Source organism: Sinohyriopsis cumingii, chromosome 7 (assembly GCF_028554795.1).
Source record: "Sinohyriopsis cumingii isolate HCF-2022 chromosome 7, ASM2855479v2, whole genome shotgun sequence".
Classification (NCBI taxonomy): Eukaryota; Metazoa; Mollusca; class Bivalvia; order Unionida; family Unionidae; genus Sinohyriopsis; species Sinohyriopsis cumingii.
Window position 1 is genome coordinate 109,151,021 of NC_142967.1, and position 27,088 is coordinate 109,178,108.

The 27,088-nt window shown below is 42.3% G+C and overlaps 2 protein-coding genes across 6 annotated transcripts in view; both read left to right on the forward strand.

Moving 5' to 3' along the window:
* LOC149795917 (synaptogenesis protein syg-2-like) overlaps positions 1-27,088 on the forward strand; it is a 79,876-nt gene that overhangs the window by 19,996 nt on the left and 32,792 nt on the right. For all 5 annotated transcript variants that reach the window (XM_089965830.1, XM_089965831.1, XM_089965832.1 and 2 more), the window contains one exon: positions 2,162-2,416. In XM_089965830.1, the coding sequence (XP_089821956.1) occupies positions 2,162-2,416 (255 nt within the window). The remainder of the gene's footprint in view (positions 1-2,161; positions 2,417-27,088) is intronic.
* On the forward strand, positions 23,883-25,182 carry LOC149795918 (uncharacterized). Its single transcript, XM_089964151.1, has 2 exons — positions 23,883-24,145; positions 24,592-25,182. The coding sequence occupies exons 1-2, from the start codon at positions 23,896-23,898 to the stop codon at positions 25,152-25,154; spliced, it is 813 nt and encodes a 270-aa protein (XP_089820277.1). The 5' UTR covers positions 23,883-23,895; the 3' UTR covers positions 25,155-25,182.

Sequence of the window (27,088 nt, forward strand, 5' to 3'; positions counted from 1 at the left end):
TGAATTAAACAGACATGACAGTTTTGCCTTCCATTTGTTTTTATTATTTCCTGTCGGTTATATTGAGAACGTGTATTTGTAATTCAGAACATGCAGATCTCTATGTTGTCCTTATTGTAAAGCAGTTGAAATACCCATGGCTGTTTGTGAAAATTAATACTTTTGCAAAGATATAAAATTAGTACAGGGATCTGATCAGTTTCTAATGCATTGGGAAAGCAAAACGGAGGTAAGGCAAAAAAGAGGAACCAATATTTGTTAAACATATTATATGGCATATCCGTTATCAAAACATGTGTACATGTGGTTATATGGTGTATATATCAAACACTTTCAAGACATGACACAGGGGCTGGGTCTCAGAATATAAGAAAACATGGGCGATATCTCTTTAAAGAAGGACAATAAACGTTATATGCATGCAATATTCGAATATAAAAGCACCTGTCAAAATAAGGTTCCTTGAGTTCTATTAACGTGTGCGGCAATCACGGGTACCTTAGCCCTTCAATCCATCCCGCCAAACGCCGCCCATTCTTGTATGAATTTAAGCTGACGAGAAATGCGTTCACAGAACACGAATACTGCAATACAGTTCTTGAATAGAACCTAAACGTAAAACTAGATGAGGCGGAATAATGGACGTACACACACAAGACTAGCTATATGCTCTACCATTGTAGTGGTAGGGCAACATTTAGAAGCATTTCCCATCCACTAAACGTTTGTAAATGTTTATTTGCATGAAATCCCTGCATGTATTGTTAGAGTTTAATAGTTACATGAAAAACTGGAACAATGAGGAAACGACATCGACGCCAGATAATATCAGCATTCCTATGATTTACTTCTTATCCGTAAAAAGGAAGATCAAAATGGTAACTAATAACCAATAAATACACATCTGTAAACAAAATATCTGTAAACTCTTCATAGACGTGAAGGCAAAGAGAAACCTCTGAATCAACATGATAAACCTGGTTCATCAAAACGGTTGTCATAGTAATTGTCATCTGGGATGTAAAGATTTTACCAGATTTTATTGACAAGTAAGATGTTAGATTTAAGGTATGGTTATACCTTAATACTTAATATACATTTCGATGTTGCATTAATTGCCTTAAAGTTTCTTAAATGCCTCGCTGAAATAAAAGATCTGCAAATATCTTAAATGATACAACAAATGTTAATAACCTGTTTCAAAATTCATTACATTTGTGTTGCTTCAAATTTGACTTTTGCTTTAGCATATTGAAAATAATGGGTAAAATGGCCGAAATAGGGGTATACAACTTCCTAGGAGATAAGGAGAATCACAGTAAAATTTAATTTAGGATAAAATGGGTAATGAACTATAAATGGATTTAGTTATACTTATTTGTCTGAAACATTTTCATATTTATCAACATTGTCTTCTTGTTACCTATACCAGCAATTAAGTGCGTGAAATACGTATATGTGTATCACAAAAGCACATTAAAATGATTAATAGTTTAGATTTATATTATATAACACAACACACAGGAGTGACAACATGATTGAAATAATTATCCTTTCTACAAACATTTATGAACCTATTTGCTATATTCATGGATAGCCACCGGTGACTACAATGATTCTTGGAAATATCTAATGGTAAATTTGCGGCCTTAATTTTACAAAAGACCTCTTATAACCCTGTTATACATTCCAGATTATGGCGGAAAGAGACACTTCGAATCATTTTCGTTTCTGTCCGTGTTGTGTTTATAATTGTTTCTCTGCAATTCAATATTTAAAAATGCCAGGCTGAGTTATCTATTAGATTTTTCGAAATGGTGCTTCATATAGAAATTGACTAATTTTATTTCGTCTTATGTATTGGCGACCTAGTGGATGAATATTCAGTGCGCTGAGTGAATTTATATTTGCCTTTGCAATGTAAGAGGAATGTCATTTGAGACAGAAGAAGAAATATTTTGAAAAAGCACATATACTGGCCTGTTCTCACTGATACACATTCATAATATGATATCAGAGGAACAAGGATTAACTTAGACACTTAATGATGCCTCGTTTCTCCCAAACTTAAGAATTCCAGTGTAGTTTACATGAAAATGTGGCATAAGTGTGTAAGTAGCTCTCCAGAAAATAAATTATTTCATGTCATATTTAATTGCAGACTATCCAGTCATCATATATAATGTCAGTAGTCCCCTAACTGTCAATGAGACCCAGTCAGTATCAGTCATATGTGAAGCCAAAGGAAATCCAACACCCAACGTCATTCGATGGAAGGATAGGCAACAGGGCAATGTGCTGCGGTTTGACAACCTCAACAGGCAGGATACAGGGACCTACACGTGCGAAGCTACAGCGCAGTCAAGGAACTATGGTACACTAATAAGTCAGAAGCAGCTTGATATAATTGTACAATGTGAGTATATATATTTCCTATTCCAACTCTTTGCACTTAACCAAAGTAACAGAAAAGACCGAAAACCAACACGTTTTCTAAAATTCAACTAATAATGTATTCCCTACAATACAAAATGAAAATGTAAAAATAACATACGGTATTGCGAATTAATCCCAAACAATCCCAGCATTTTTAACAGTTTTGAATAGAATTTTGTGGTATTCCAAAATAAATTCAACCCTGAAGGTGTTGATGTGCCTATGGTAGCCTGTGGTGTGGCGATGTGTCTATAGTCTTTTATTGAATCACAATAATGCACTCGAAGAAAATTTCCTTTTTTGAATTTCACTATCATTCACAGTTAATTTCTCTTTCCAAGAATATTGATTTAGATGAGCACGTGTTATTTCCGATGAATACATAAATTCAACAAATTACAGCACAAACTTCTGAACACAAAAATAGCACTTATTTCTTTGTAAGATGCTATTTCAAGTTTAAAATATGTATCTTTGCAGTAAACAAGACTAAAAGTTCACTACTAGACCTAGGTCACAACTAGCATTTTCATGAAATAATATTACTTCATGGAACCTTTCATTATAGAATGTTCAAAATGTTAACAAGATAAAATCTTTGTTATAATTATAAGATCTGTCACTAAAATTATATTGTGAAGTGTGGTAAACAACATGTAGACCAGACATTTCATGGGGAATTTCCAATGTTCGGGACTCAGATTGAGATAAGCACGTTGTTTACGAAACAAAAATAAATTATTCAGGTCAGGAAGAAAATGAAATTGATTTATATGACAAGGTCATTTTATAAAATACAGTTTTACATAACAAATGGCATATAATGAAATACAAAAAGTAAAATAAAAAACTAACAAATAAACAAAGAAATGTATATACTCGTTCCTATCAGACTTAAGAATAATTTGTAGTAGATGTTGTCAATAAAACCTTGGATGCACTTTTTTCTCATTAAAATAATTCCAACCTGTTAGTAACATAAAACTTACATTAAAATGTAATGTCTACAAATGCATATCTTGATTTTTATCATATTCAATGAAGGTTCTCTTATAAAGTTTTATTATATTTAGTTTATTTCTCGAATACATCAAAATTAGGGCATAGGTCTCAGTTTTCAACAATCGTAGGATTACTTTCTGTTCTGTGTTACTCGAAACTCATTACGTTCCCGTTCCTCTGCTTTGTGGTTTGAATACATATAAACGATTATATATGTATAGCGAAAATGACTCCAATTAATCTTTCATAGTATGTAATATTTCAGGATATCTATAATTCAGGTAGGAAACTAAATATGAATTTCGCAATTAGCATGTAATGTTAATCTTATATTCAAATACATTCAGCATAAAAAGAGATAAAGGTTTTGGTACATGTTAATTTTAGGACACGATGGCGGGCAATAATTCTTGATAAATTCCAACGTTAATATAATAGTGTAATTTTTTATATTTTCATGTAAATGCTTAATAAAAAATTGAAAACTTCCGTATTCAAAATGATTTTGAAGTTGAGCAAAACATTTTTAATATTTAAATCTGATTTTCTGCAAAAAATGTTTTAAAAGAGTGGATCGACGAATTATATATGTGATCAAGTAAGCTATTGGCGGAATACTAACGAAACAAAGTTATTCTTGGCATCTGTCCGTCTACGGGAGACGATGGCGTAGCTCCAAAGTAAGCTTTTGTTTATCCTTCTTTCTAGCTCACTTCTCAGCTTGTTTTATTCTTCTCTCTTCCTCTGCGTTTTGAACTCCCTGTCTGACAGCTAGACGCCAGCTGCAACGGTTGTTTGCACAGCTCTCCCAGTCGTTGACATTGATGTTTGCCGCCTTCATATCCTTCTTGCAAACATATTCGTGGCGCAGATGTGGCCGTCCAGTTCGTCGTGCACCTTCTGCTAACTCCCCATATAATAGGTCCTTGGGAATGCGGCCTGGGTCCATTCTCTTGACATGGCCAAGCCAGCGAAGGCGCCTCTCGCTGAGAATGGAGAACATGCTGTTCATGTTGGCGCGTTCTAGAACCTCTGTGTTGGGTACTTTGTCCTGCCACTGGATGTGAAGAATGCGCCGCAGACATCTCAGGTGGAAGCTGTTGAGTTTCCTCTCGTGTCTTGCATAGGTGGTACATGTTTCGCTGCTGTAGAGAAGTGAGCTGAGTACGCAGGCTTGGTAGACACGCAGTTTGGTCTTCTCTGTGAGGTTGGGGTTGTTCCAGACTTTCTGGTTAAGTCTGGCCATCACTGCTGCTGCCTTGGCAATCCTGCCGTTCACCTCAGAATCAATGGAGAGTGAGCTGGAGATGTTAGACGCGAGGTATGTGACGTTCTCGACAACTTCCAAGTTGTACCCATCGAGGGTGACAGAGGGAAGGGAGTCTGCGTCCTGCGCCATGACGTTCGTTTTCTTCAAACTGATGGTCAGTCCAAATTCCTTACAAGCATGGGAGAGGCGGCATACCAGCTGCTGCAGTCCATCTGTGATGTCAAGGCTGCATCGTCGGCGAAGAGCAATTCACAGATGAGTACCTCTGTGAGTTTAGTCTTAGCACGGAGACGGGCGATGTTGAACAGCTTGCCGTCAGCCCTGGGATGGATGTACACTCCCTCGATGCAGTCCTTGAATGCTTAATGGAGAAGCATGGAGAAGAAGATGGCAAAGAGCGTCGGCGCAAGGACACATCACTGTTTGACTCCGCTGATGACTGGGAATGCTTCAGATCTTGCGCCATTGAAGCACACTGTGCTGTGCATGTTCTCGTGGAACGACAAAATGACAGCAAGCAGACATAGGGGGCAACCAATCTTCTGCAGGAGTCTGAAGAGTCCACTCCGACTAACCAGTGGCGTCTGCTGCTCGCAACACTTCTCCTGCAGCTGACGTAGTGAGAAGATCATGTCTACAGTTGACCTGCCGGCTCGAAATCCACACTTGGACTAGGATCTGCAAGCGCGCCAAGGCAACACGGGCGAAAGCCTTTCCGACGATGCTAAGGAGGAAAATGCCCCGATAGTTGTTGCAGTCGCTACAGTCTCCTTTGTTTTTGTACAAAGTGACGATGCTGGCGTCACGCATGTCCTGTCGGATGTATCCCTGTTCCCAGCAAAGGCAGAGGAGTATGTGTAGGGGCTGGAGTAGTGCTGATTTTCCGCTCTTGAGGACTTCAGGCGGAATGCCGTCGCTTCCAGGAGCCTTCCCACAGGCAAGGCAATCGACGGCTTCGCTGAGCTCTTCCAGGGTGGGCTGTGTGTTTAGCTCCTCCATGACAGGCAGGTCTGGAATGGCGTCCAGGGCAGTTCCAGTGACATTGTTTAGGGTTGCATATAACTCGAGATAGTGCTCAACCCATCTCCGCAGTTGTTTCCCCTGGTCTGTGATGACCTCGCCCGTCTTGGACGTGAGGGGGTGGTCTTGTAGCTGGGGGGGGGGGGCTGTTGCCTTTTTGATACCCTCATACATTCCTCTTGTATCCCAGGTGTCGGCAGCTGTCTGTGTACTTTTGCAAAGGTTCAGCCAGTAGGTGTTGTCACATCGGCGGGCGGTCTTCTGGGTGATGTTCCATGCAATCCTGAGGGCTTGAAATGTTCTGGGGCTAGGTGCAGCCTTGTATGCCAGGAGGGCTTTCCTCTTTGCCTCAGTCACGGGCTCCATCTCCTCCCAGTTTGCCTCATACCAGTCGACATTCTTTCGCTCCCTCTTCCCGTAAGTTGCGATGGCTGAATTGTACACAGAGTCACGGATATGGGACCACTTGGAGTCAATGGTGTCATCAGGGGTCACTTTGGTGAGTGCTTCCTTCAGTTTGCTGATGAACTGCTGTTTTCTCTGGGTTGCTTGCACAGCCGGTGTTGATGCGTGGGTGACCCTTCTTCTTGGCGTGTTGCAGCTTTTTGGGTAATATTCGTACCTTGCTGGCCACGAGGGAATGGTCCGTGTCGCAATCGGCACTGTGGTAGCTGCGGGTGAGGAGAACACTGGCCAGTTCTGCACGCCTGGTGATGACGAGGTCTAGCTGGTGCCAGTGGCGTGAACGTGGGTGTCTCCACGACACCTGGTGGATCTCCTTGCATTTGAAGAAAGTGTTGGTCACACATAGGCTGTGGGAGCAGCACATCTTCAGCAGTCGCTAATCATTCTCGTTGATCTTGCCCCTTCCGTAAAAGCCGAGACAGGTGGACCAGTCCTCATGGTCAGCTCCCACTCTAGCATTGAAGTCTCCTAGTAAGTAAAGGCTTTCATTGTTGGGGATACTGGATATTACCTGATCCAGAGCCCCATAGAACATGTCTTTCTCTTCGTAGGTGGAGCAGAGGGTTGGGGCGTGCACGCTGAAGATGTTGACCGGGCCTAAGGATGTTGACAGCCGGAGGGCAAGGATTCTCTCAGTACCTGATGATGGAGGTTCAATGAAGGCGATTAGCGTGTTCTTGACGGCAAAGCCTACACCATGCTGCCTAGATTCATCAGAGGGCTTCCCCTGCCATAAGAACCTGTAATTGGCTTCACTGATAGTGCCGCTGTCAGCCAGTCGGGTCTCCTGGAGGCAGGCAATGTCGATGTTCAGTCAGGAGAGTTCTCTGTCAATGACGGCAGTCTTCCGTGAATCGTCGATTGCTGTAGGTCAGTCAATCCAGGACACATGGTCCTGATGTTCCAGGTTGCAAAACGAAGAGTTGGAATCTTCTTATTTCTTTTAGTCTTTCCTGGTGCAGAGTTTTGTGGCTCACTTGTCGAGATGGTTCTCTAAGCTCCACGCACCCAGTGAAGCAGGCAGGCCATGGCGGGCAGCAACTTACTGACTGGGGGCTGCCCAGCTTGAAGCGGGCGGTAGTTGTCCAGTGAGACCTGGTGATCTCTCCCGCCGTCAGAAGTAACCCCTGGGGCCAAGCTCTACGCCAATCGAGCTTTGACTTAGAACCGGTAAACTGCTACTTCTTGTGTTGTGCCGACGCCGTACGACGACGCTGGAGTGTCCTCTCCAGTGGAGCTATGAAGCCTGGGCCGGGTGGTATGGAGAATCAGCTGTTGTCCATGCAGCAGATCCCCCCTGTCCACGCAGCTGGTGTGCCCAAAGGAACGACGAATACCGATACAGCTTGGCACCAACGGCGTCGCAGGAGTTGCCGGAATGACGTTGAAGTCAATGTCAGACCACCTTAGGAATCCATCTCCGGATTTCTGTAGGGGTTTACTCCCTTTGCCTTTCCCATGAGTGGGTATAGACACAAGGCAGCAGAGGTTTGGAATCGGAGTTTTCCTTCTACTAGATGAGCTACCATCCAAGGTTTATGAGTCCCATCTACCCGAAGCAACTGGTTTTAAGGCGCCAGTGGGCCGCCTTGACCCCTTCTCCTGTTAGTGGAAAACATGGTCTGCCGGGCTTCAAATCTAAGCCACTCGCGAAGGCCAGGAGCTGGATTTTAGTTGACAGAGGCAGTCAGACACGCAAGCCGTATGGAGCATTTTTGGAGGATTGGGGCGCTTCTCTCCCACTAGTAGTGAATGGGGACACCCTAGGGACTAGGGAACTTCCATGTTAAAAAGGGTATATCCACTCTGGGGAATATGTAAAATTTAACATGGGAGAAAAAAATATCCATTCTAGGGACAAGGAGAATTTAACATGGGAATAGAGTGTGGGTCTATCTAGGGACAAGGGGAAATGGAATAGGGTCCCGACCTGATGGGTCTATGGAAAGGGAACAGGTGAAAACTGAAACAGGGAGGGGTCTCTATTTTTTTTAAAATAAAAAAATTAAACAAAAATAAAAATAAAAAAAATAAAAAATAAAAAAATGGGGTAGGCAATTGAAAGTCTATCTCTTTTCGAGAGATTGGAGTGGCCCTAAAAAGGGCCTTTGGGTTTATGTCAATGTATCCATTAACATAAGGGGCACCACAATAGTCTTCTTCTTGTCCTTAGGCTGCGTCTCACTGTAGGACCGTAAATCAGGACTCTTTTGAGGCATCCTTGTCTTTCTACGTAGATCCTACGTATCCACAGACTGGTGTCTGTCCTATGGACAACTGTCCAGTTGGATCGGACATACATGGGTATGTCCGTCCGGAACATCATCGTTGACACAAGGGTGGATGAGTGTACGTCGGTCCACATGCTGAGGCGCCGAGAACAGGTGAATCAATGCAGTGAACTGCGCTTATTTATAGGTAGAGGTAGGATTTGAAACGGATTGAGTTTGTTGACCAATTCTAACACGCGTTAGAAAATTCAGTCAGCCCGCATCCAATCCGAAGAGAGCAGTCTGTGACGTCACGTGGTCCATATAGATTCGCTAGCGCCTGTGTGCAGTCAATCTATGCGACAGTTATTCAACATGACGGAAACTCAGAAAACGATCAGTTGGGGTGCACCAGCAGTGGAGACCACTAAAGGAAACCCGGACTTACTTTCAGAAGAGGTGAATTGGGATTTTGTGGATTTTCTTACCTCGCAAGAATTTGTTCCGGAACCTTCGTCTCCTTCATTACCGCACGTGGAGAATTTTAGATAGAGACAGAAAGAAGAATTGGAGAAATTTATACAACAGCAAAAGGAAGCGGAACAAGCTTTTCTCCTACAGCAACAACAGCAAGAAGAAGAGGTAAGAAAAAAACAACAACAAGAAGCAGCAGCAAAGAAACAAGGGTGTGAAAATCAAACGGTCACGGTATTGTTAGACATTTTAGCGGAGTTAAGAAGTCTGAAACAAATGTATCAGACTTCTTTATTACGACCGAAGAGAATACGACCTTCCGGAGCTAAACACTCCAACCCTGTGACTAAGCCTACCGTGCCACCCTTAGTGATTTCAACCAAATCGTCATCATCATCAACAGTACGCAGTCCAGAAGTAGGCCTTGGCCGTGGCAAAGGCTTAAGGCAGTTAAAGTTGATTGCTTAAACTCACCCCTACACCAAAAAGACCCTTTTCAGGGCCACCCACATTTCTCGAAAAGAGATAGACTTTCAATTGCCAATAACTCAAGAAAAAAAAAAAAACATTTTACCCCTATAGTACGTGTTTATGAGTGTGTGAGTGTACGTCCTTATTTTAAAATCAAAACCCAAAGACACTTACCTTTTTATACCTAATTTATTCTTTTATAAATATTTACAATCCAATTCACAATTCACAACATAGCACTTTAAAAAGTTCATAGACTTCTTTTGCCTCATTGTTTAGTCTCTCTGTTTTTTAAATTCCTTCACCGTCACATTCTTTTCCTCCTCTTCCTCCTCACTTTCTTCCCTTCTTATTTTCTTCTCCTGTTTCTTTTTCTTTACCTGGCTGCTTTCTTCCTCTGAAGAATCCCTCTCTTCTTCTGAAGAATCCCTCTTTTCTTCTGACTCCTCTTGTTTCTTTTTGGGCAATCTGGAGACCAATGTCCTTTTTCTTGACAATAATAACAGGTATCTTGACTTTTGTCTTTTCTAGCCCCTTTTTTTCTTTTCTGACGGTCTGGACACTCTGAAGACCAATGCCCTTTCTTCTGACAGATATAGCAAGTATCTTGACTTTTATTTCGCAAGGAAGGAGAGTAGTCCGTCGGCTAGTCTGAAGAGAATTTTCTAATGACCCCTCGCAAAGCTCTGATGAAATGTTCGATTTGTGTAGTCTCTTCCATCGTTGTGCTCGGTTTGAGAGTGAAATGATTAGTGAAAGGACAGGACATACACCCTTTTATATACGCTGGTCTGCCATGACTATAAATTAGTCTATGGTGTTTAAACTTTAGTCATTTGACGTTTTGTACTCAAGATGAAACGATCCAATTCATTTGAGAAGAAAGAAGAAGAAAGTAAGAGGCAGAAACGTGATCTATCGCCTCGTACCAGGGCTGAAGTCTTGGCACAAATTCATGCCAGTGATTTTGAAGAGGACATGAGTGAACCAGAATCCAAACCCTCTAAACAAAGTTCACCACCCGTAGTCAACCCTGAAAAGTACTATTCCATTCGAGAGACGGAAAAGCGCTCCTCTAGAAAATTTAGAACCACGGCTTACAATACACGGGGAAGTTTAAAGATTTCAAGGCTGAAGTACCGTTAGAGAAATCAGAAGGGTTCATCACCGGGGTGTGGGATTCTTTGCTTACCACACTCAAGCGACAATGTCAACCCAAAGAAGACGATCGCTTGAGACTGTCCATACAACACGACGGTTTGAAATCCCCTATTTGGACGTGGTTTAGCAGCCCTGCAGAATTGACCGCTTCCAAAATCATAGACAAGATTCAACACGTACAACAATCCAATGACCAGTTTGACATCACCGATGGAAAAGCCACACTGGACATGACCCACGTCTCTCCTACTCAAGGGACTGGACGCAAAAAGGTCTTTTTGGTGGACGGCCTTCGTAACACCAAAAACAAGCCTCGTCCGAATTAATAACCCTCAAGACCAGATGTGTTTAGCCAGGGCTATCGTGGTGGGACGAACCTATGCCAACAAGAACGACACGGCAGAATGGAAAAGAGAATGGGAGAACATCCGAAAATCAAATCGAGCCAAACAACGAAACGAAGAAGAACTTCTGTTACAACAAACAGGCCTGCCCAAAGACTCACCCTGTGGCATTCCCGAGATGCAAAAATTGCAAGATACCCTAGCTCCACGCTACACCTTGAAAGTGCACCCTCAAGAAGTGCGTGGGCCTCTGTTGTTTCGAGGCCAAGATTTTAAGGACGGAAAATACATTCACCTTTATCATCACGATGAACATTTCGATACCATTACCAGTATCACTGGATTCCTGGGATACAAATATTACTGTGAGAAATGTGACCGTGGTTATAATAATCGAGAACAATACAAACATTGTGGATCGAAATGCTCAGGATGTTTGGCCTTTCAACATTGTCTGAACGAAGGGCAAGAACAAATGCATTGTCCTGCTTGTCTGCACACGTTTGTCAGCCCTACCTGTTACCAACAACATCTGAAGACGCAAGGTTCACAGAAGAAATGTACTTGTCAACTCCTGAGATTGTGCCCTACGTGTGGACAAGGCATACGTACCAACAGTGCCAAGGCACACGTATGTTCAGGAAAGAAACAATGTCACATTTGTCATCACATCGTGGACTTGGAACACCAATGTTACGTGCAAAAATACCAACCCCAACCAGAGAATGTGGACGGTCACAAGAAGAAAGACAATTTCATCTTTTTCGATTTCGAATGCATGCAAGAGACTGGCATTCACATTTCTAATTTCTGCGAGGCTCATCGAGCGTGCGAGAAGTGCATTCAAGAACCTATCTTCAGTCACTGCCCTCACTGCAGCAAAATTCCTGGAGGGCGTGAAAAAATCTTTCGAGGACCAAAGACGCTAAATGATTTTGCCAAATGGGTCTTAGACCCCATCGACAAGGCGTGGAGCAAAGAGGAGATCGAACGTTACCGAGATTGTCATCGTCATGCCACGGTGATGACTCACAATTTCTCCGGATACGATGGACAGTTTCTTCTCAGATACTATACAGAACAAGGCACCGAGCGTTCTAAAGTCACTTTGAACGGAGCCAAAATCAAGTGGGACAAGTACAGTTTAAAGATTCGATGAGCTATTTGGCCATGCCATTGAGCCGAATGCCTAAAACATTTGGAATGACAGAAATGGCTAAAGGGTATTTTCCTCACTTTTTAAATACGGAAGCCAATCAACACGCCGTTCTACCCCATTTACCTGAGGCTCACTATTACGACCCTGACAACATGCGTACCGAACAACGAGACGCTTTCTACGCTTGGTACCAGGCTCACGCCTCGGACCCTTTCGACTTTCAGGAAGAAATGCTAAAGTATTGTCGTTCCGACGTGGACATTTTACGGCGTTGCTGTGGAAAATTTCGAGAACTGTTCATGGAACACGGAGGGGTCGATCCTTTGAAAGAAGCTTGCACCATTGCCAAAGCGTGTTCCTTAGTGTATCGACAACGATTCATACCTGAAAACACCGTGGCTCTCATCAGTCCTCAAACGACCAACTATGTCAAACGACAATACTCGGTCAAAGCCCTACGCTGGTTACATTACTTGTGCGACAAGGAAGACAAGTGGATCCAGCATGTCCGCAACGGAGAGGGCGAAAAGACCATCGTAACGCATTCGGTCGATGGCTGGGACTTAAAAACCCCAAGATCGTGTACGAGTTTAACGGTTGCTTATTTCACGGATGCCTCGTCTGTTACCCTGATCGTAGCACTAAAAATCAGTTTTTACAACGAACCATGGAAGACTTGTACCAAGCCACTTGTCAGCGACGCCTAAAGTTAGAACAGGAAGAGTACCAAGTGATGGAAATGTGGGAACACGAATACGATCACAGTTTGAAAATCGATCCCGAGTTTAAACGCCTCGTGGAAAGCTACCAGTTCATGGACCCCCTGAACCCGAGGGATAGTTTGTACGGAGGAAAGACCAATGCCACCTGTTTGCTGTACCAAGCCGACGAAGAGAAAGGAGAAGAAATCAAATACTTGGACGTGTGTTCGCTCTATCCCTACGTGTACAAATATTGTCGCTTTCCTGCAGGACACCAGCAATTGTTCACCGAACATATCGAAATGAAAAACATTCGACAATACGAAGGCTTGATCAAGTACAAAGTTTTGCCTCCCACGAACCTATACCATCCTGTTTTACCTCACCATTGCCAAGGCAAACTGATGTTTCCTTTGTGTCGTACTTGTGCGGAAACGTGCAACCAAGATCAACCTTGTCAGCACACCCAGGAAGAACGGGCCTTGACGGGGACCTCGGTCAGCGTAGAATTGTTCAAAGCTTTGGATATGGGATACCAACTGTTAGAAGTGTACGAAATTTGTCACTTTCCCAAGACACAACAATACCACAAGGGTGACCCCCTCAGAATGGCATTTTCGCAGACTACGTGGATGCCTTTTTGAAACTGAAGCAAGAAGGCAGTGGATATCCTTCCTTGTGTCACACTCCCGAAGACCAAAAGACATTCAAAGAGAAATACTGGGCACAAGAAGGCATCACTTTAGATCACATCGAGAAAAACGAAGGCAGGCGATCGTTTGCCAAAGTGATGTTAAATTGCTTGTGGGGTAAAATGGCACAACGACTGTGTTTACCCAAGACGGAATATTTGACAGAACCTTCCCTCTACTTCCAGATGATGCACGCAAAACCAAATTCATGAAACACGTGGACGTCGTTCGCGAGGATTTGATCTTAGTGAATTACGAAGAAGATCTGGACTTTGTACAAGACGACCCCTTTGGAAATGTCATCATTGCGGCTTACGTGACAGCTCATGCTCGCTTAAAATTGTACGAAGCTTTAGAACTGTTAGGGGAACGTGTCCTGTACTTTGACACGGACAGTTGCATTTACATCCATCACCCGAGTCAACAGCACCCTGACATCGAAGGAGACCGTTTAGGAGCCTGGACAGACGAGCACCCCGACGACAAGATTCTAAGTTTCGCCAGTGGTGGTCCTAACAATTACGGTTACGAATACCGGGACAAACAAGGAGAAGTGCACACGACGTGTAAAGTGAAAGGATTGACTCTGAATTATCGTACCAGTCGAGTGGTCAACTTTGGCGTATTGAAAGAAGCTTTTCAGTCTAGAGAAGATGAACACTTTAAAGTGACCACCTATCAACCCAACAAGATTGTACGTTTACCCACTCACCACATCGTCAGTCGACCCATAGAAAAAAGTCTATCAAATCGTGTACCAGAAGCTAGTGCGACTTCCCAATCATTTTACCTTACCGTATGGAAACGTCGGTATTGGTCTGTATATAAAAAGGAACCCTAGGCAAGATCGATAGTTCATTGTGATTACTAAGTCCAAGCGAACAAGATGAATACTTTGAGAGAAACACAAAACAAGTTCAGACAGGCACAATTCAAGTTTGGGGCTTCTGAAGTGGAATGCCATTGTGAGCCTTGCGATGGGAACAATGCTGTATGCTGTGACCTTAGCGATGCCGTAAAGCATCATGGGAACTTTGTTCTCACTGCCCCTATCATGGAAAGTGATGCTGTGCGTGTCAAACCTGAGGGATGCGAAAGCAATGCCGCTCGTCCTCTTGGACACTTTACTGGGTTTCGTTTTAAAGGTGAATGTCGACCTTCACGTTTACCTCCCTACGGATGTCATCCAGCCCTGAGCTAACTCCTGTCCGTGTCACCAAACCCTCATCGAAACGAACCTGTGAAAGACGAATATTCGTTCCCTGTGCGTTTGTCGGAATACTGCGACTTTGAAAATTGTCTTCAATCGTTCAAAGGAAAATGGCCTAAGTATCTGGGAGGACCGACCCTCGAAGAATTAGCCAGAGCCGGATTTTTCTACTTGGGCGAAGGGGATAAAGTCAAGTGCTTCAGTTGCGGTGTGTCACTTCACCACTGGGAACCGCAAGATTCGGCCTACCTAGAACATGCTCGAAGGTCACCGAATTGTCATTACTTATCCTTAGTGGGACCGAGACATTGGAGTAACTTACCATGTCGTTGACGAAGAAGAAGAAACCAGATTGCTTAGGAGTCAAATGTTGGACATCACCGAGACCAGTATTTAAACTTCATTTCAAAAACGATATTGAATCATTATCTAAAGAACTGCAAGAGAAGATTTACAAGGAAGTTTGGCAGGGGTTTGCCAGAGTGAAATCTCAATGGGTGACTGTAGAACTTTTGTGCCGAGAAATTCACAAGAGGAAAGTGAAAAAAGTCAACCAGTGTGTTAGATTTCTCTGGGTCAAGTGTGCATTCGTCCTATTATATTACTCTAGACCGTTTACATCAAAGGAATTCAATGAGATTCTTGGAAGTTACCCTGAATGGCAGTGGCCAGAAATTGCTCACTATGTTGATTACTTTTGCTCTAGGAGAAGATTGTGAATTGTACGGACTGACCTATTCATGGATACTTTACAAGAGAACATTCGTGCTCTGCCTGTGGAGTTGAGAGAACGCATTTACCGAGAGCTGGTCAAAATACAAGTCAAACGTAAAGAACAATTGCATCCGTTACGTCACCAGATCTTTAACCACTGGTACCTGAATGGTATAAGAGGACTGATTCGTCAGAAATTGTTTCAGTGGTCAGACCTTGTTCATCACTTTCAGTTAGTGAATGAACTAAATGTTCGTAATTTTGGTTACTTCGAGATTCACCTAGAGCAACGTATTGAGGAAGACGAGTTAAAGGATTGCCAACATATTTTACGTGGAATCTGCTTAGCGGAAGACGAAACATCAAGACAAACTCTGAAGTATAGGTTACAGTATGCAAGATTTAGATTCCCTACTGGAGAACGAAGATGTCTAGTTAGAAAGTACCTTTATTGCTTCCGAAATAAAGAGACTATAAAATCAGGAATCCATGCCACGGCTTATGTCACAAGTGATTGAACAGATTCCGTGGAAGGAACTCAATGACCATATTCAAACCATGGATCATTACCATCAATTATTACAAGAACTGTATCCACTCAATTTGGGTCGACAAATGGTTTGTGTCTTAGTGACTTGTTTTCTGGGATTTCGTTTACCAGCCGATTCCTTGTGGACTCTTTACGAACAGTACTTATCACCCCAATGGCCTTAAATGGTCTCGAAAGACTCCTTTTGCTCAAAGCCTTGCGTTTTCATCTGGATACTTCTCGACCACAACAGGAAAAAAAGATTCGTCAACTTTTAGCTACCGAAGATATGTATGACGATGTGTGTGTAGCTTGTGACTTACACCCCCATTGGACAGATGTCCGTGGCTGGAAAAAGGGGGATTTTGAGGCTTGGACCCAAGAAGTGGCCCAGTATGCACGAGAGTTGTTCAAGGAAAAAAAGTTACTTTTCAACCTGTGTTAGTGACAGTGCCAGAAGAACCCGTCACCCAGGACAGGACTGTCGTGGACATGCCTGAAAGATCCTTTCGGGAGGACACTTGTGTGACCTTACCCCCTATAGAACTGGTCAGAACATTACCCAAAACATGTTGTACAGACACTTGTGTTTATTCCACGTTGATGGTTATCATGTGCCATTTATCGTTGTACTTAAGCCTTTGGCTTTTATATATTTTTGTCTTTCGTGTTCATGTTTGAAACATTCAATAAACGTGTCCTGAAAAAGGTATATAAACACTTGTATAGTTTGTTTTCGTGTCACAAGTGACATTCCTGACACTATGGCTACTTCTGCTGTCTCTGCTCCCTCTTCCTCTACTGTCAAAGTCATCGACGAACACTTAGATCGTGCCAGTTGGGAGGCTTTGTATCTTCGCCATCCCTTTAACATGCTCATTGCTGGACCTAGCGGTTCAGGCAAAACCGACCTCGTCAAACGTTTGATCGAACATAAACAACATTTGATCGATCGACCACCTCAGCGGATCGTGTGGTGTTACAAAGAGTGGCAATCGGCGTACAGTCTCTTGCGAGAAAGTCAAGGCGATTCCATCGTGTTTGTGGAAGGCATTCCTAAAGAAGACGACGGCATCGTCTCTGACTCCCGTCAAACCCATTTGGTCATTTTCGACTACATGTTAGGAGAAGATGAAGAAGAAATTAAACTGTGGCTCACGCGCAAAGGGCATCATCGTAATGCCAGTGTCGTTTACATCACTCAAAATTTGTTTCAACAAAGTAAAGACCATCGCACCATCAGCCTCAATGCACATTACTTGGTCTTGTTTAAAAACCCTCGAGATAAATCGCAAGTGCAAGTCTTAGCCAAACAGTTAGGGACGCCTTGGCTGACTCAGGCGTACGACGATGCAACTCAAACTCCACACGCCTATTTACTCGTCGATTTGAAACTACGACCCCCGAGGATTTGCGATTTCGTACCCACTTGTTTCACCACTGGGGCCAAGACAGAGGGCCTGTCCTGTACACTTCTCCGTCCTCGACTTAATTTCACTCCGCAGAAAAAATCTATAAAAACCTCAGACCCTTTTCGTCTGTCTCACACACATTTTAAACATGACGTCCCTTAAGTCGCATCTTCCCGTCAAATTGATTCGTGCCTTGTATGGCATCAGTCGAGAAAAAAAATCCACAAATACGAGCCCGTGTCTTAGAAGCTAGTCTCAAAGAAGTCTTACGATGGTTCACGGTGACGGCACGTCAATTACTCCAAGGAGTCATTCAGATTCCTCATCAAACCAAACGATTTTTTGATCGAAACGAAGCCGCTTTGACCCAACTGGCCGATCCCCGCATCGACACTCAAACCAAAAAACAAATCATTTTGAAACCTGGAGGGAGCGGTACTCTAGGAGGAGTCATCATTCGCTCTCTCTTAAGATGGGATCCTAATGCCCCCAAAGTTCTCCCCAAGAAAAAAGTCAAACGAAGCTCCAAGAAGAAGACAAAGACCAGGTCCCCAAGGAGACCCGTGTCTGCAAGAACTTCTCCAGTGGCGGGACCCTCCTCTTAACAGACACCACCCCGGAAAAAGAAAAGAAGCCCCCAGAAAAAGAAACAGAGAAAAATACCCCAGAAAAAGAAAAGTCCACAGAAGAAAACTAGTCGCAAGAGAGGCACTTCGACAAGGACGCAACCTTACACTCGCAAACTACGACCTGGCACGGCAGTGACCACGTCTCCGGTAGCCTCAGGTTCATTCACTTCTCCGTTGATGTCATCAAGAACTGAGGAGTACTTGTAGACCTTGATCACACCAAGAACTTCTCCGTTGATGACCCCAAGAACTTCTCCTGTGGCAGGACCCTCCAATTTAGTGGCAGTGGCCGCTGCTCACAAAGTACCTTCTCCCAAAATCAAAGTCCACGAAAGATCGGGCATGTTGCAAAGTTTACTGGATTTGTCCAAGCAAGAACTGACTCGATTTAGTCCGTTACGTACCCCTGCACGACGTGTCATGCCTGTCCTGAAGTTAATACGACGTAAAGACAATCAGTGGCGACGCGATCCAGTATAAAAAAGGTGTGTGACCGAGTAAGGGTATCAGTGTTTTGGTGCTCCTGAAGATGTCACCCTCCAGAAAACATCTGTCTTCTAAACAACCCCAAGGAAAGAAAAGGAAAGGACTACCTCCACGTTTAGTCAAATATGGGGACATGTTATCTGTCCTGTCCAAAGCTTCTCCACCCCTACGAAAAAAACTCATTCAATCAGCTTCCAAAGAGGTAATCGATACCGTGTACGAATGTTGGTTGAACGTCTTGAAAGGCACGATCCCTTTGTCCAAACACCAGAAACAATGCTTAGGAAAACATCGTCACGTTCTTCTCCAAATGGTTCCAAAAAAAAAATTCCCATTCGTCTAAAGAAGAATATGTTGGTCCAACGTGGAGGCATTTTACCCCTCTTGCTAGGCCCATTGCTGAAAGGAGTCTTGGGAACCATGTTGGGAGGATTGGTGGGAGCAAGATAAAAAGGCCCTCTGAAGTCCCAAGATCTCAGAATCGACCCTTGACAACCCCATGGAAGGACGAAAACTAGCTTTAGTGCCTTACAAACGATGGATGGAATACCATCGTTGGCAAGAACAACGCACCCCGCATTTACCTCCTAATCCCCATTTGACCGAAATGTCCCAGTTACAACACGAATTGCAGTCCTTGATGGATCGCCAAGATTTATCCGAAACAGAAAAATCGGAAAAGTACGGTCAACTCTTGCAAAGACTGCAACTCTTTCACCAGAAAGCCTCAGATGAAACTGCTCCTCCCACTCTGAAAGATTTTAAGACCTTGATGAAAAGTCAAGCACCATCACCAGTACTACCACCACCACTACCAGTGACCAAGACAGAAAAAGGAGAAGAAGAAGAAGGGTTTCAAACTCCACCAGAAAAAGTACGCAAGTTAACAACACCACCTACCTCCAGAATTGAATGGATTAAAAAGATGATGACCACCCCTTCTTCATCACAAGAGAAAAAGAAAGTGAAGACAGAAGTGAAGACAGAAGTGAAACAACAACCGATATCCCCTGTTCCGACATCCTCCTCTGCGACACATATTGCTGGTCGCACACGCAAAGCATTGCAATCCAAGAAAGTACCCGAAGAGAAAAAGAGTAGCATCTTCCAAGAGTGGGTGCCTTATTAACACACAAACAAAATATGGAACAAGTCTTAGCCTGCATTTACTACGATCCCTCCCATCCTGCAGGTTACGCAGGAGTTCAAAAATTGTATCGTGCTGCTAAAAAGTCTCCGTTTACCTCAAGTGCAACGATGGTTGCAATAACAAGCTACCTACACTTTACACAAACCCAAGTTTTCCAGAAGTCGCACCCGAGTGGAAGGCATCGATCATCAATGGCAAGCCGATTTAGCCGATGTCTCTCATTTGGCCAGCTACAATCGCGGGTACAAATATTTGTTTTGTGTCATCGACGTCTTTTCCAAATTTGCCTGGGTCGTACCCTTGACTTCCAAATCGAGCAGTAAGTTAGTGCGAGCCCTGCAACGACTGTTGAAACAAAGTGGTCGTCAAACTCTTCGATGGCAAACGGACAAAGGCACCGAATTTCTGAACCAAGCTTTCCAAAAAGAATTAAAGAAACGTGACATTCATCTTTTTGACACCGAGAATCCTGAAACCAAAGCCAGCATCATGGAACGTTTTCAACGCACTTTGAAAGAACGCATGTGGAAATATTTTACGCATCACCACACTCTGAAGTACATCGACATCTTACCGCACCTGGTGCAAGCGTACAACCAATCTTACCATCGAAGCATTGGACGTGCCCCACAAGAAGTGACTCCCGAGAACGAAGTGCTAGTGTTTAAGCGCCTGTTTGGTACGTCCCCGACGAGGGCTGTCCCCAAGAAAAGTGGAGTGTTGGCCGTAGGAGATTGGGTACGCATTGCAAAACCAAACGCACTTTCGACAAAGGTTACTTACCTAACTGGACGACCGAATTGTTTCGTGTCACTGGACGAGTGCATGACCGTCATCATGCCGTCTATAAATTAGAAGACATGAACGGAGAAGTGCTCAAAGGAACGTTTTCTTTGCCCGAATTACAACGTGTCACCAAAAATGAAGACGACGTGTACGACATCGAAAGCATTCTCGAACGCAGAACCCGTAAAGTGGGGAAACGACGTGTCAAAGAAGTCAAAGTACGTTGTAAAGGATATCCACCCAGTTTTGATTCTTGGATCGACGCTTCGCAAGTCATCGACTATAAAAAGAAGTGACCATCATGCCCTTTCACACAAACGCAGCTAAGTCGACCACTCCTTCACCCAGTTCTTCTCTGCAAGATTTACAGAAACAACCCTTGTGGGTGTGGTGTGGAGAACGTGTGCCTAAAACGCAAATCGTCTTTTTCTGCCAAATATTCGTGGTGTATTGTGTCATCGGTACAGCCATTGCCAATTTGAGTTTGCAACAAGGAGACAAACAATTGTGGACCATTTTATTGAGCAGTTGCATCGGTTACCTGCTTCCCAATCCCTCCCTGAAATTCTCTTCCAACGGGAACAACGGGAACCTTGTGTCCAGTGCCAGTGTCAGTCACCACTCCAATAACAACAAAAACCCTATTGTGTGCAGAGACAAGCCTCTGACGTCCAGTAACCCCTCGGACAGTCACAGAACTCAGGAATTATGAGTCACCAAAACCAATTTTACTTAACCTTACCCAGTGACATTTCCATGGAGGTGTTTCCCAAGAACACGTTGTGCTGTTACACGGCCAAATTACCTCAGACCATCCCATTAGATCACGAAGCCCATTGGGAAGTGGCTTTAGTAGAAATCATTCACCCAACTCAAGTCCTCAATGTCCTTCCCAGTCAAAACAAATTTGATGTGGAAGTTCATGACGAACAATTGCAACAGTACTTGGATACCTATGGCAAATATAACAAGAAAAGCCCTGTCACAAAAAATCAAAAGTACACCACCTATCAGTTGTTCGTTCCCCCAGGCCATTATTTTAGTGGTCAACATTTGGTGAGCACCATAACCTCTAGGTTTAATGTCGTGTTTCTGAAAGCTTTGGAAAGTGTCAAAAATGTGTCACCATGGAATACCACAAAGCAGCTCGTCGCTTCTTGATGAAATTTGACGGGAGTAAAATCGTGTCCATTTTATTTTGTCCTGAATTGTTTGACATGTTGGGCGGAGACATGGACATGAAAATGGCCATGCTCAAGAAAAACGAATTACCAATCATTTACGACAACGAATCTTTTAGCAAGTTATTTCGTGCCCCGGTAGAACTGAACCAAGGACTGAATTTGATGTTTGTGTACTCCGATGTGGTGGAGTATAACGTGGTGGGAGACAGCTCCGTACCGTTACTGCGTGTCATTCCTTTCAAAGTGGATTCTGCCACGAACGCTGACGAGGAAGGTGGAAACACTTACCATGTTCACCGCGAATTTGTAGATCCTCACTATTTGCCTGTTAGCAAGTCGTATTTGGACACGGTCAGCATTACTATAAAAGGAGATCTGGGACAAAATATTCCATTCACCAAAGGAAAAGTCACGGTGAAACTCCATTTTCGAAAACGGTTCTCTCACGACTCGTAAGTCATGTATCCAGTGTACCGAGGAGTTGCTCGACAGCGCGGACACGGTTTAGGAGATATGTTAAAATCAGCCTTTCGTTCGGTGGCCCCGGTGTTGAAATCGATGGTGACACGCGGATTGCACGCCTTGAAAGATGCGGCACTGACGCAAGGCAAAGAATTTCTCCAAAATGTCATCATCGACAAACAAAATCCTAAAGAAGCCTTCATGAGGGCAGGCAAAAATGTCTTGTTGCAAACGGGCAAAGACCTTTTGGGCCGACGAGAAACACCTATAAATGCCCTGCACGCTGCCGAGTCAGGCATTCAGCAAGGACAAGGCAGAAAGAGACGACGAAGAAAACACCCTTTCACCAGACTTCACACGTCTAAAGCTAGAAAGGCAAAGAAAAGAAGAACCGTTCGAGACTTAGACGTTTTCGATTATTGAGAAAGAGAAAAAAATGATGCACCGAGAGTCTTGCGCCTGTTCCAAGTCGGAACTGGATCTGCTTGCCATGCCCCCCACCATGATGGCCATGCAAGAATCAGAGTGGGTGGAATTTCATCCCGTTTCCTCTTTGACGGATTCCGCTCGCATCGAGTTTGAAATCAAAGGACAACCCGAAGATTACATCGATCTGAATAGCAGTTACCTGTATTTGAAAGTGAAAGTGATCAAAACGGACAACACCAATCCAGGAGGCGATGCTAGAGTAGCTCCTGTCAACAATTTCATGCATTCCTTGTTCAGCGAAGTGGACTTGTACTTGAATAACAAACTGGTCAGCAGCAGCATGGATACTTACCCATATCGTGCCTACCTGGAAAATCTCTTGACGTACGGAAAAGAAGCCAAGAATATTCATCTGGATGCTTGCGTGGTATGGAAACCTGACACGGCAGGTGTAGCCACGTTTAGCGACACAGTCCTGACAGAAGATGACAATCCTCACAATGTGTGGGTTTGACGACCGTCGTAAGAAATTTCTGCAAGGGAGAAGTTTAGAACTGATGGATCGTTTACATTTGGACATGTGGTTACAAGAAAAGTATTTGCTGAACGGGGTGGATATCCGGTCTGAGACTGAATCGTAGCAGTGTCGCTTTCCATTTGATGGCCCATGCCAATGAATACAAAGCTATCATTCAGGAAGCCCAACTTTACGTGCATCGTGTGGAAGTGTTACCTAAAGTGGGAAACGACGTCAGTCAGACGTTGAGCAGAACGACTGCCAAGTATCCGATACGACGCGTAGAAGTGAAAACGTTCACCATTCCCGCTGGACAGCGATCTATGATCGAAGATCATCTGTTCCAAGGACAGTTACCCAAGCCTTTGATTGTTGGTATCGTCAGGAATTCAGCCTTCAACGGAACCCACGATCAAAATCCTTTTGAGTTTCAACATTACAATGTGTCCAAGATCGAAGTCAGTCGCGACGGCAGGACCTTGTGTACCCGACCCTTTGAGCCCAACTTTGGTGTCGCGAAGAATTATTTGAGAATAATTGCAATGCCAGTAGCTGGTACCGGAAAGTAACATTTCCATTGATCAGAATCTTACCACGTGATCAAAATGAATTGCGTTCATTTCTGTATGAACTGTAAGGAGAACTACTTTTCTAAGAATACCCACTTCTATAAATAGAGTCACGTGTACAGCATAATATAAACACTGCTAGTGAAGGCAGACACGAAGTAAGCAATAAAGGAAACGAACATTCTTACAATTTAAACAAAAAGAATTAAAACTTAAAAACTAAAACAACAGATATTTCTCATCTTTTATGAATAAAATCATTTTTTCTTTGGGGAAATTTGTTAAAAATATGGATAAAAATGTTTTAAAGTGCGCTAGGTCAAGGTCACAAGTATACGGTATTTATAGCTATCCAACGCTGAAACTGATATGTCAGAATTTGGAGATTTTTCATGCCTTATCAGATAGATTATATGCAGGAAGATATTGAAAATTTTGACCCATCCATATTTGATGAGCCTTTTGAAGTGGAAGAATCACAAACTGATTTACCATTTAGTTTGAATGAAGCAACACCAGTCCCGTTCCCGTTTGATAACAAGGATGACCACAAACCAAAACGCTTCAAATCACTTAAAGAGGAAGATCTCTTAAACATATCTGAACAGCGGTACTCAAAGTCTACGAAGAAAAATACTCAATGGGGCTACAACACTTTCGCAGGTAGATTTATTCATTCATTTAATAGGCATAATAAATTAACAATAATAATAATAATAATTAGTAGTATATTGGACTGTTCATCAATGTAAGCTTAAAGTAACATTGCTTGATACTTAATTTACTCTTATTATTTTCTTAAATTATGTTATGAAAAGGCATTATTTTGCTAATTTTTATGCAAAAATAAACAACAAAAACTAATTATAAATCATTCATGCCATTTTTTAAAATAAAAATGAGACTTAACTTGCTCTGCAGTGAATAACGTGTGCTTTATCTTTAAAGTAATACTTGTGACAGCCTAAAAATGTTATCAATCTTTTATATAATAGTAAATAATAAAAAAAATTAAAAGAATATATGCATGAATGATTCTTCCCAAAGATCTAAATATTTTAAATGTTAAAAAAATTAGATACTACCATGCTGAAAAACATTAATTTCAGAATGGTGCAAAGAGAAGAATATTGAGATTGATCTGAAGTCAGCTGAGTCTTCACATTTGGCCCAAATGTTAACTATATTTTATGCTGAAGCAGCCCCCAAGGTCACCGCAACAAGAAAGAGGATGCTCCCTGAAGCCCAAGCTGAGGAATACCATAAAAACACATTAAAAAATGTCCGTGCTGCTATTAATCGCTACATGCAGGTTGAATGTGGTCGTCAAATAAATATTGTTACAGACCCTGAGTTTAGAAAAGCAAATAACATGTTAAATGGAAAATTAAAGTTTAACACAAAGAATGGTTTATCAAGATCAACTCAACACAAACCAAATATTCCTCCATCAGACATGTATGAAATCAATAAGTACCTGATGCAAGATAACCCCATCACACTCAGATACAGGATTTGGTTATATCTGTCCATCCACTATGTTACTTGTGGATTAGAATTTCACAGTCAATTGACACCCAACAGTCTTGAAATCAGGTGTGATGAAACAGGGGCTGAATATGTCATTCTGACCCATGAAACTATGCAAAAAAAAACCATCAGGGAGACTTAAATGCTAAGGAGGAAAATTCTGACAAGAGAATGTATGCAACTGATGGTCAAAACTGCCCAGTCAGGTCAGTAAAATACCTCACACGCATTAATCCAAAAGCTGAATCATTGTTTTGCACACTGATAAAAATGCTTTTGAAAATCCCAAATTGTGTCAAATATGGTACACAACAAGATGTGTTGGAAAGAGACAATTTAGCTGTTTTATGCCTGACATATGCAAAAATGTCCATATATCTGCAAGATATACTGCTCACTCTCTTTGTGTCACAGCTTTGAATGCAATGACAGATGCCAACCTTCCAGCTAGGCACATTATGTCTTTGTCTGACCACTCCAATGAACTATCATTGAAACCATACACAAGGCCCAGCACTCAACATAAACAACAAATGAGCAACATTCTTTCCAAGGTATGTTCAAATGTAGCATTGTCTGCTCAAGACTCTTCAGCAATGCTATCTCATGCAACTGTAAATGTTCAAATGACCCCTACAAACTCAAGCGGTACTAAGCAAGAAAATGTTCAAATGACCACTACAGACTCAAGCAGTACAAATCAAGTAAATGTTAGCACTGAATCTGCTCAAAATCACCTACAAGCACTGTCACATAGTACAATGAACTCTATGACAGGTTTCATTACACAATCAACCTGTCATTTCAATAACTGCACATTCCTGTTTAGTTCCAACTAAAACGAGTAAGTGCAAACAAGTTAAGGAAATACATGATTTTCAAGTTAAGTGCCCCATCTCAACTATCCAGGCTAGAATAATAATTTACAAAACATCATGTACAACTCCTGGTTTTTATTATATGGAAATTTTCAATGAATAAATACAGACATATTAAGAAAATGCATAACAAATAGTTAGATACAAGCACAAATATTAAAGTAGTAAATACATGAATGTGTCATACAATTTTTTATTTTTATAGTGATATTGCTGTATTGTAATTATTGTTACACTATACTTAGAAAAGTGTGTAAACAATAAACACAAATTTCAACAAATTAAATTGTCTTTCTGTTTTGAATCCCCCCCCCCCCGAGTTAAAAAGTCATAGCTTAGGAGCATTCTATATCAGCATTTTCCTCTGTTTGCATCTGTCCTTTTGTGTGTCTGTCTATTTTCAACAATGATGTCACACATTTGATGAGAGGGATCAGGTTATAAACCATTGTCACTAATCAAATCATGGAATAACTTAAGGGATAAAATAAATACTCAATTATATTAGATCTGTGTATATGTGTATGTCTGAACTAACAAAACTGGTCACAGACTTTATATAACCTAACCTCATACACATAAATGTATTAGTCTATCTTGTTTATGAACACGAAAATAGGTTTTGAATAGCGAAATTAGATCACTCACGTGTCAGAACAGTGATGAATCTGCCAAATCACATTCAGTCAGTCTACGAATGCATACATTCTTACAGCCATGACATCGTGACTTTAAATATTGAGCTCTCACTTTGAATAAACGTGTCCATTAAGGCAAAATATAAAAATCATGGCAGCATTGTTATAGTTCCTTACATGGGCTTTCATTGGTTGAAGGACTGGTATTATGATGACCTTGTTACGATCAAGCAGGACAATCATAACTGCTATAAATAGCTACGTAACAGAAAAACCCCAAACATGTATTACTACGCTCAATTAAGATTTATATTTTTAATGATGCAAACAAAATAACATAAAAATAATTAAAATTTCAATTATAAGAGTTTAACGTTGTTTTTTCTGAGTTCATCGTGGTATAAACTGTCAGTTGCCGACTCACACAGCTTACATAACGCCCTTCGGGCGTTATTTGCCGTGTGAGTCGGCAACTGACAGTTTATACCACGATGAACTCAGAAAAAACAACATTAAACTCTTACTTGTATTTGTCCCTGTACGAAGCCACGGGACAGTTA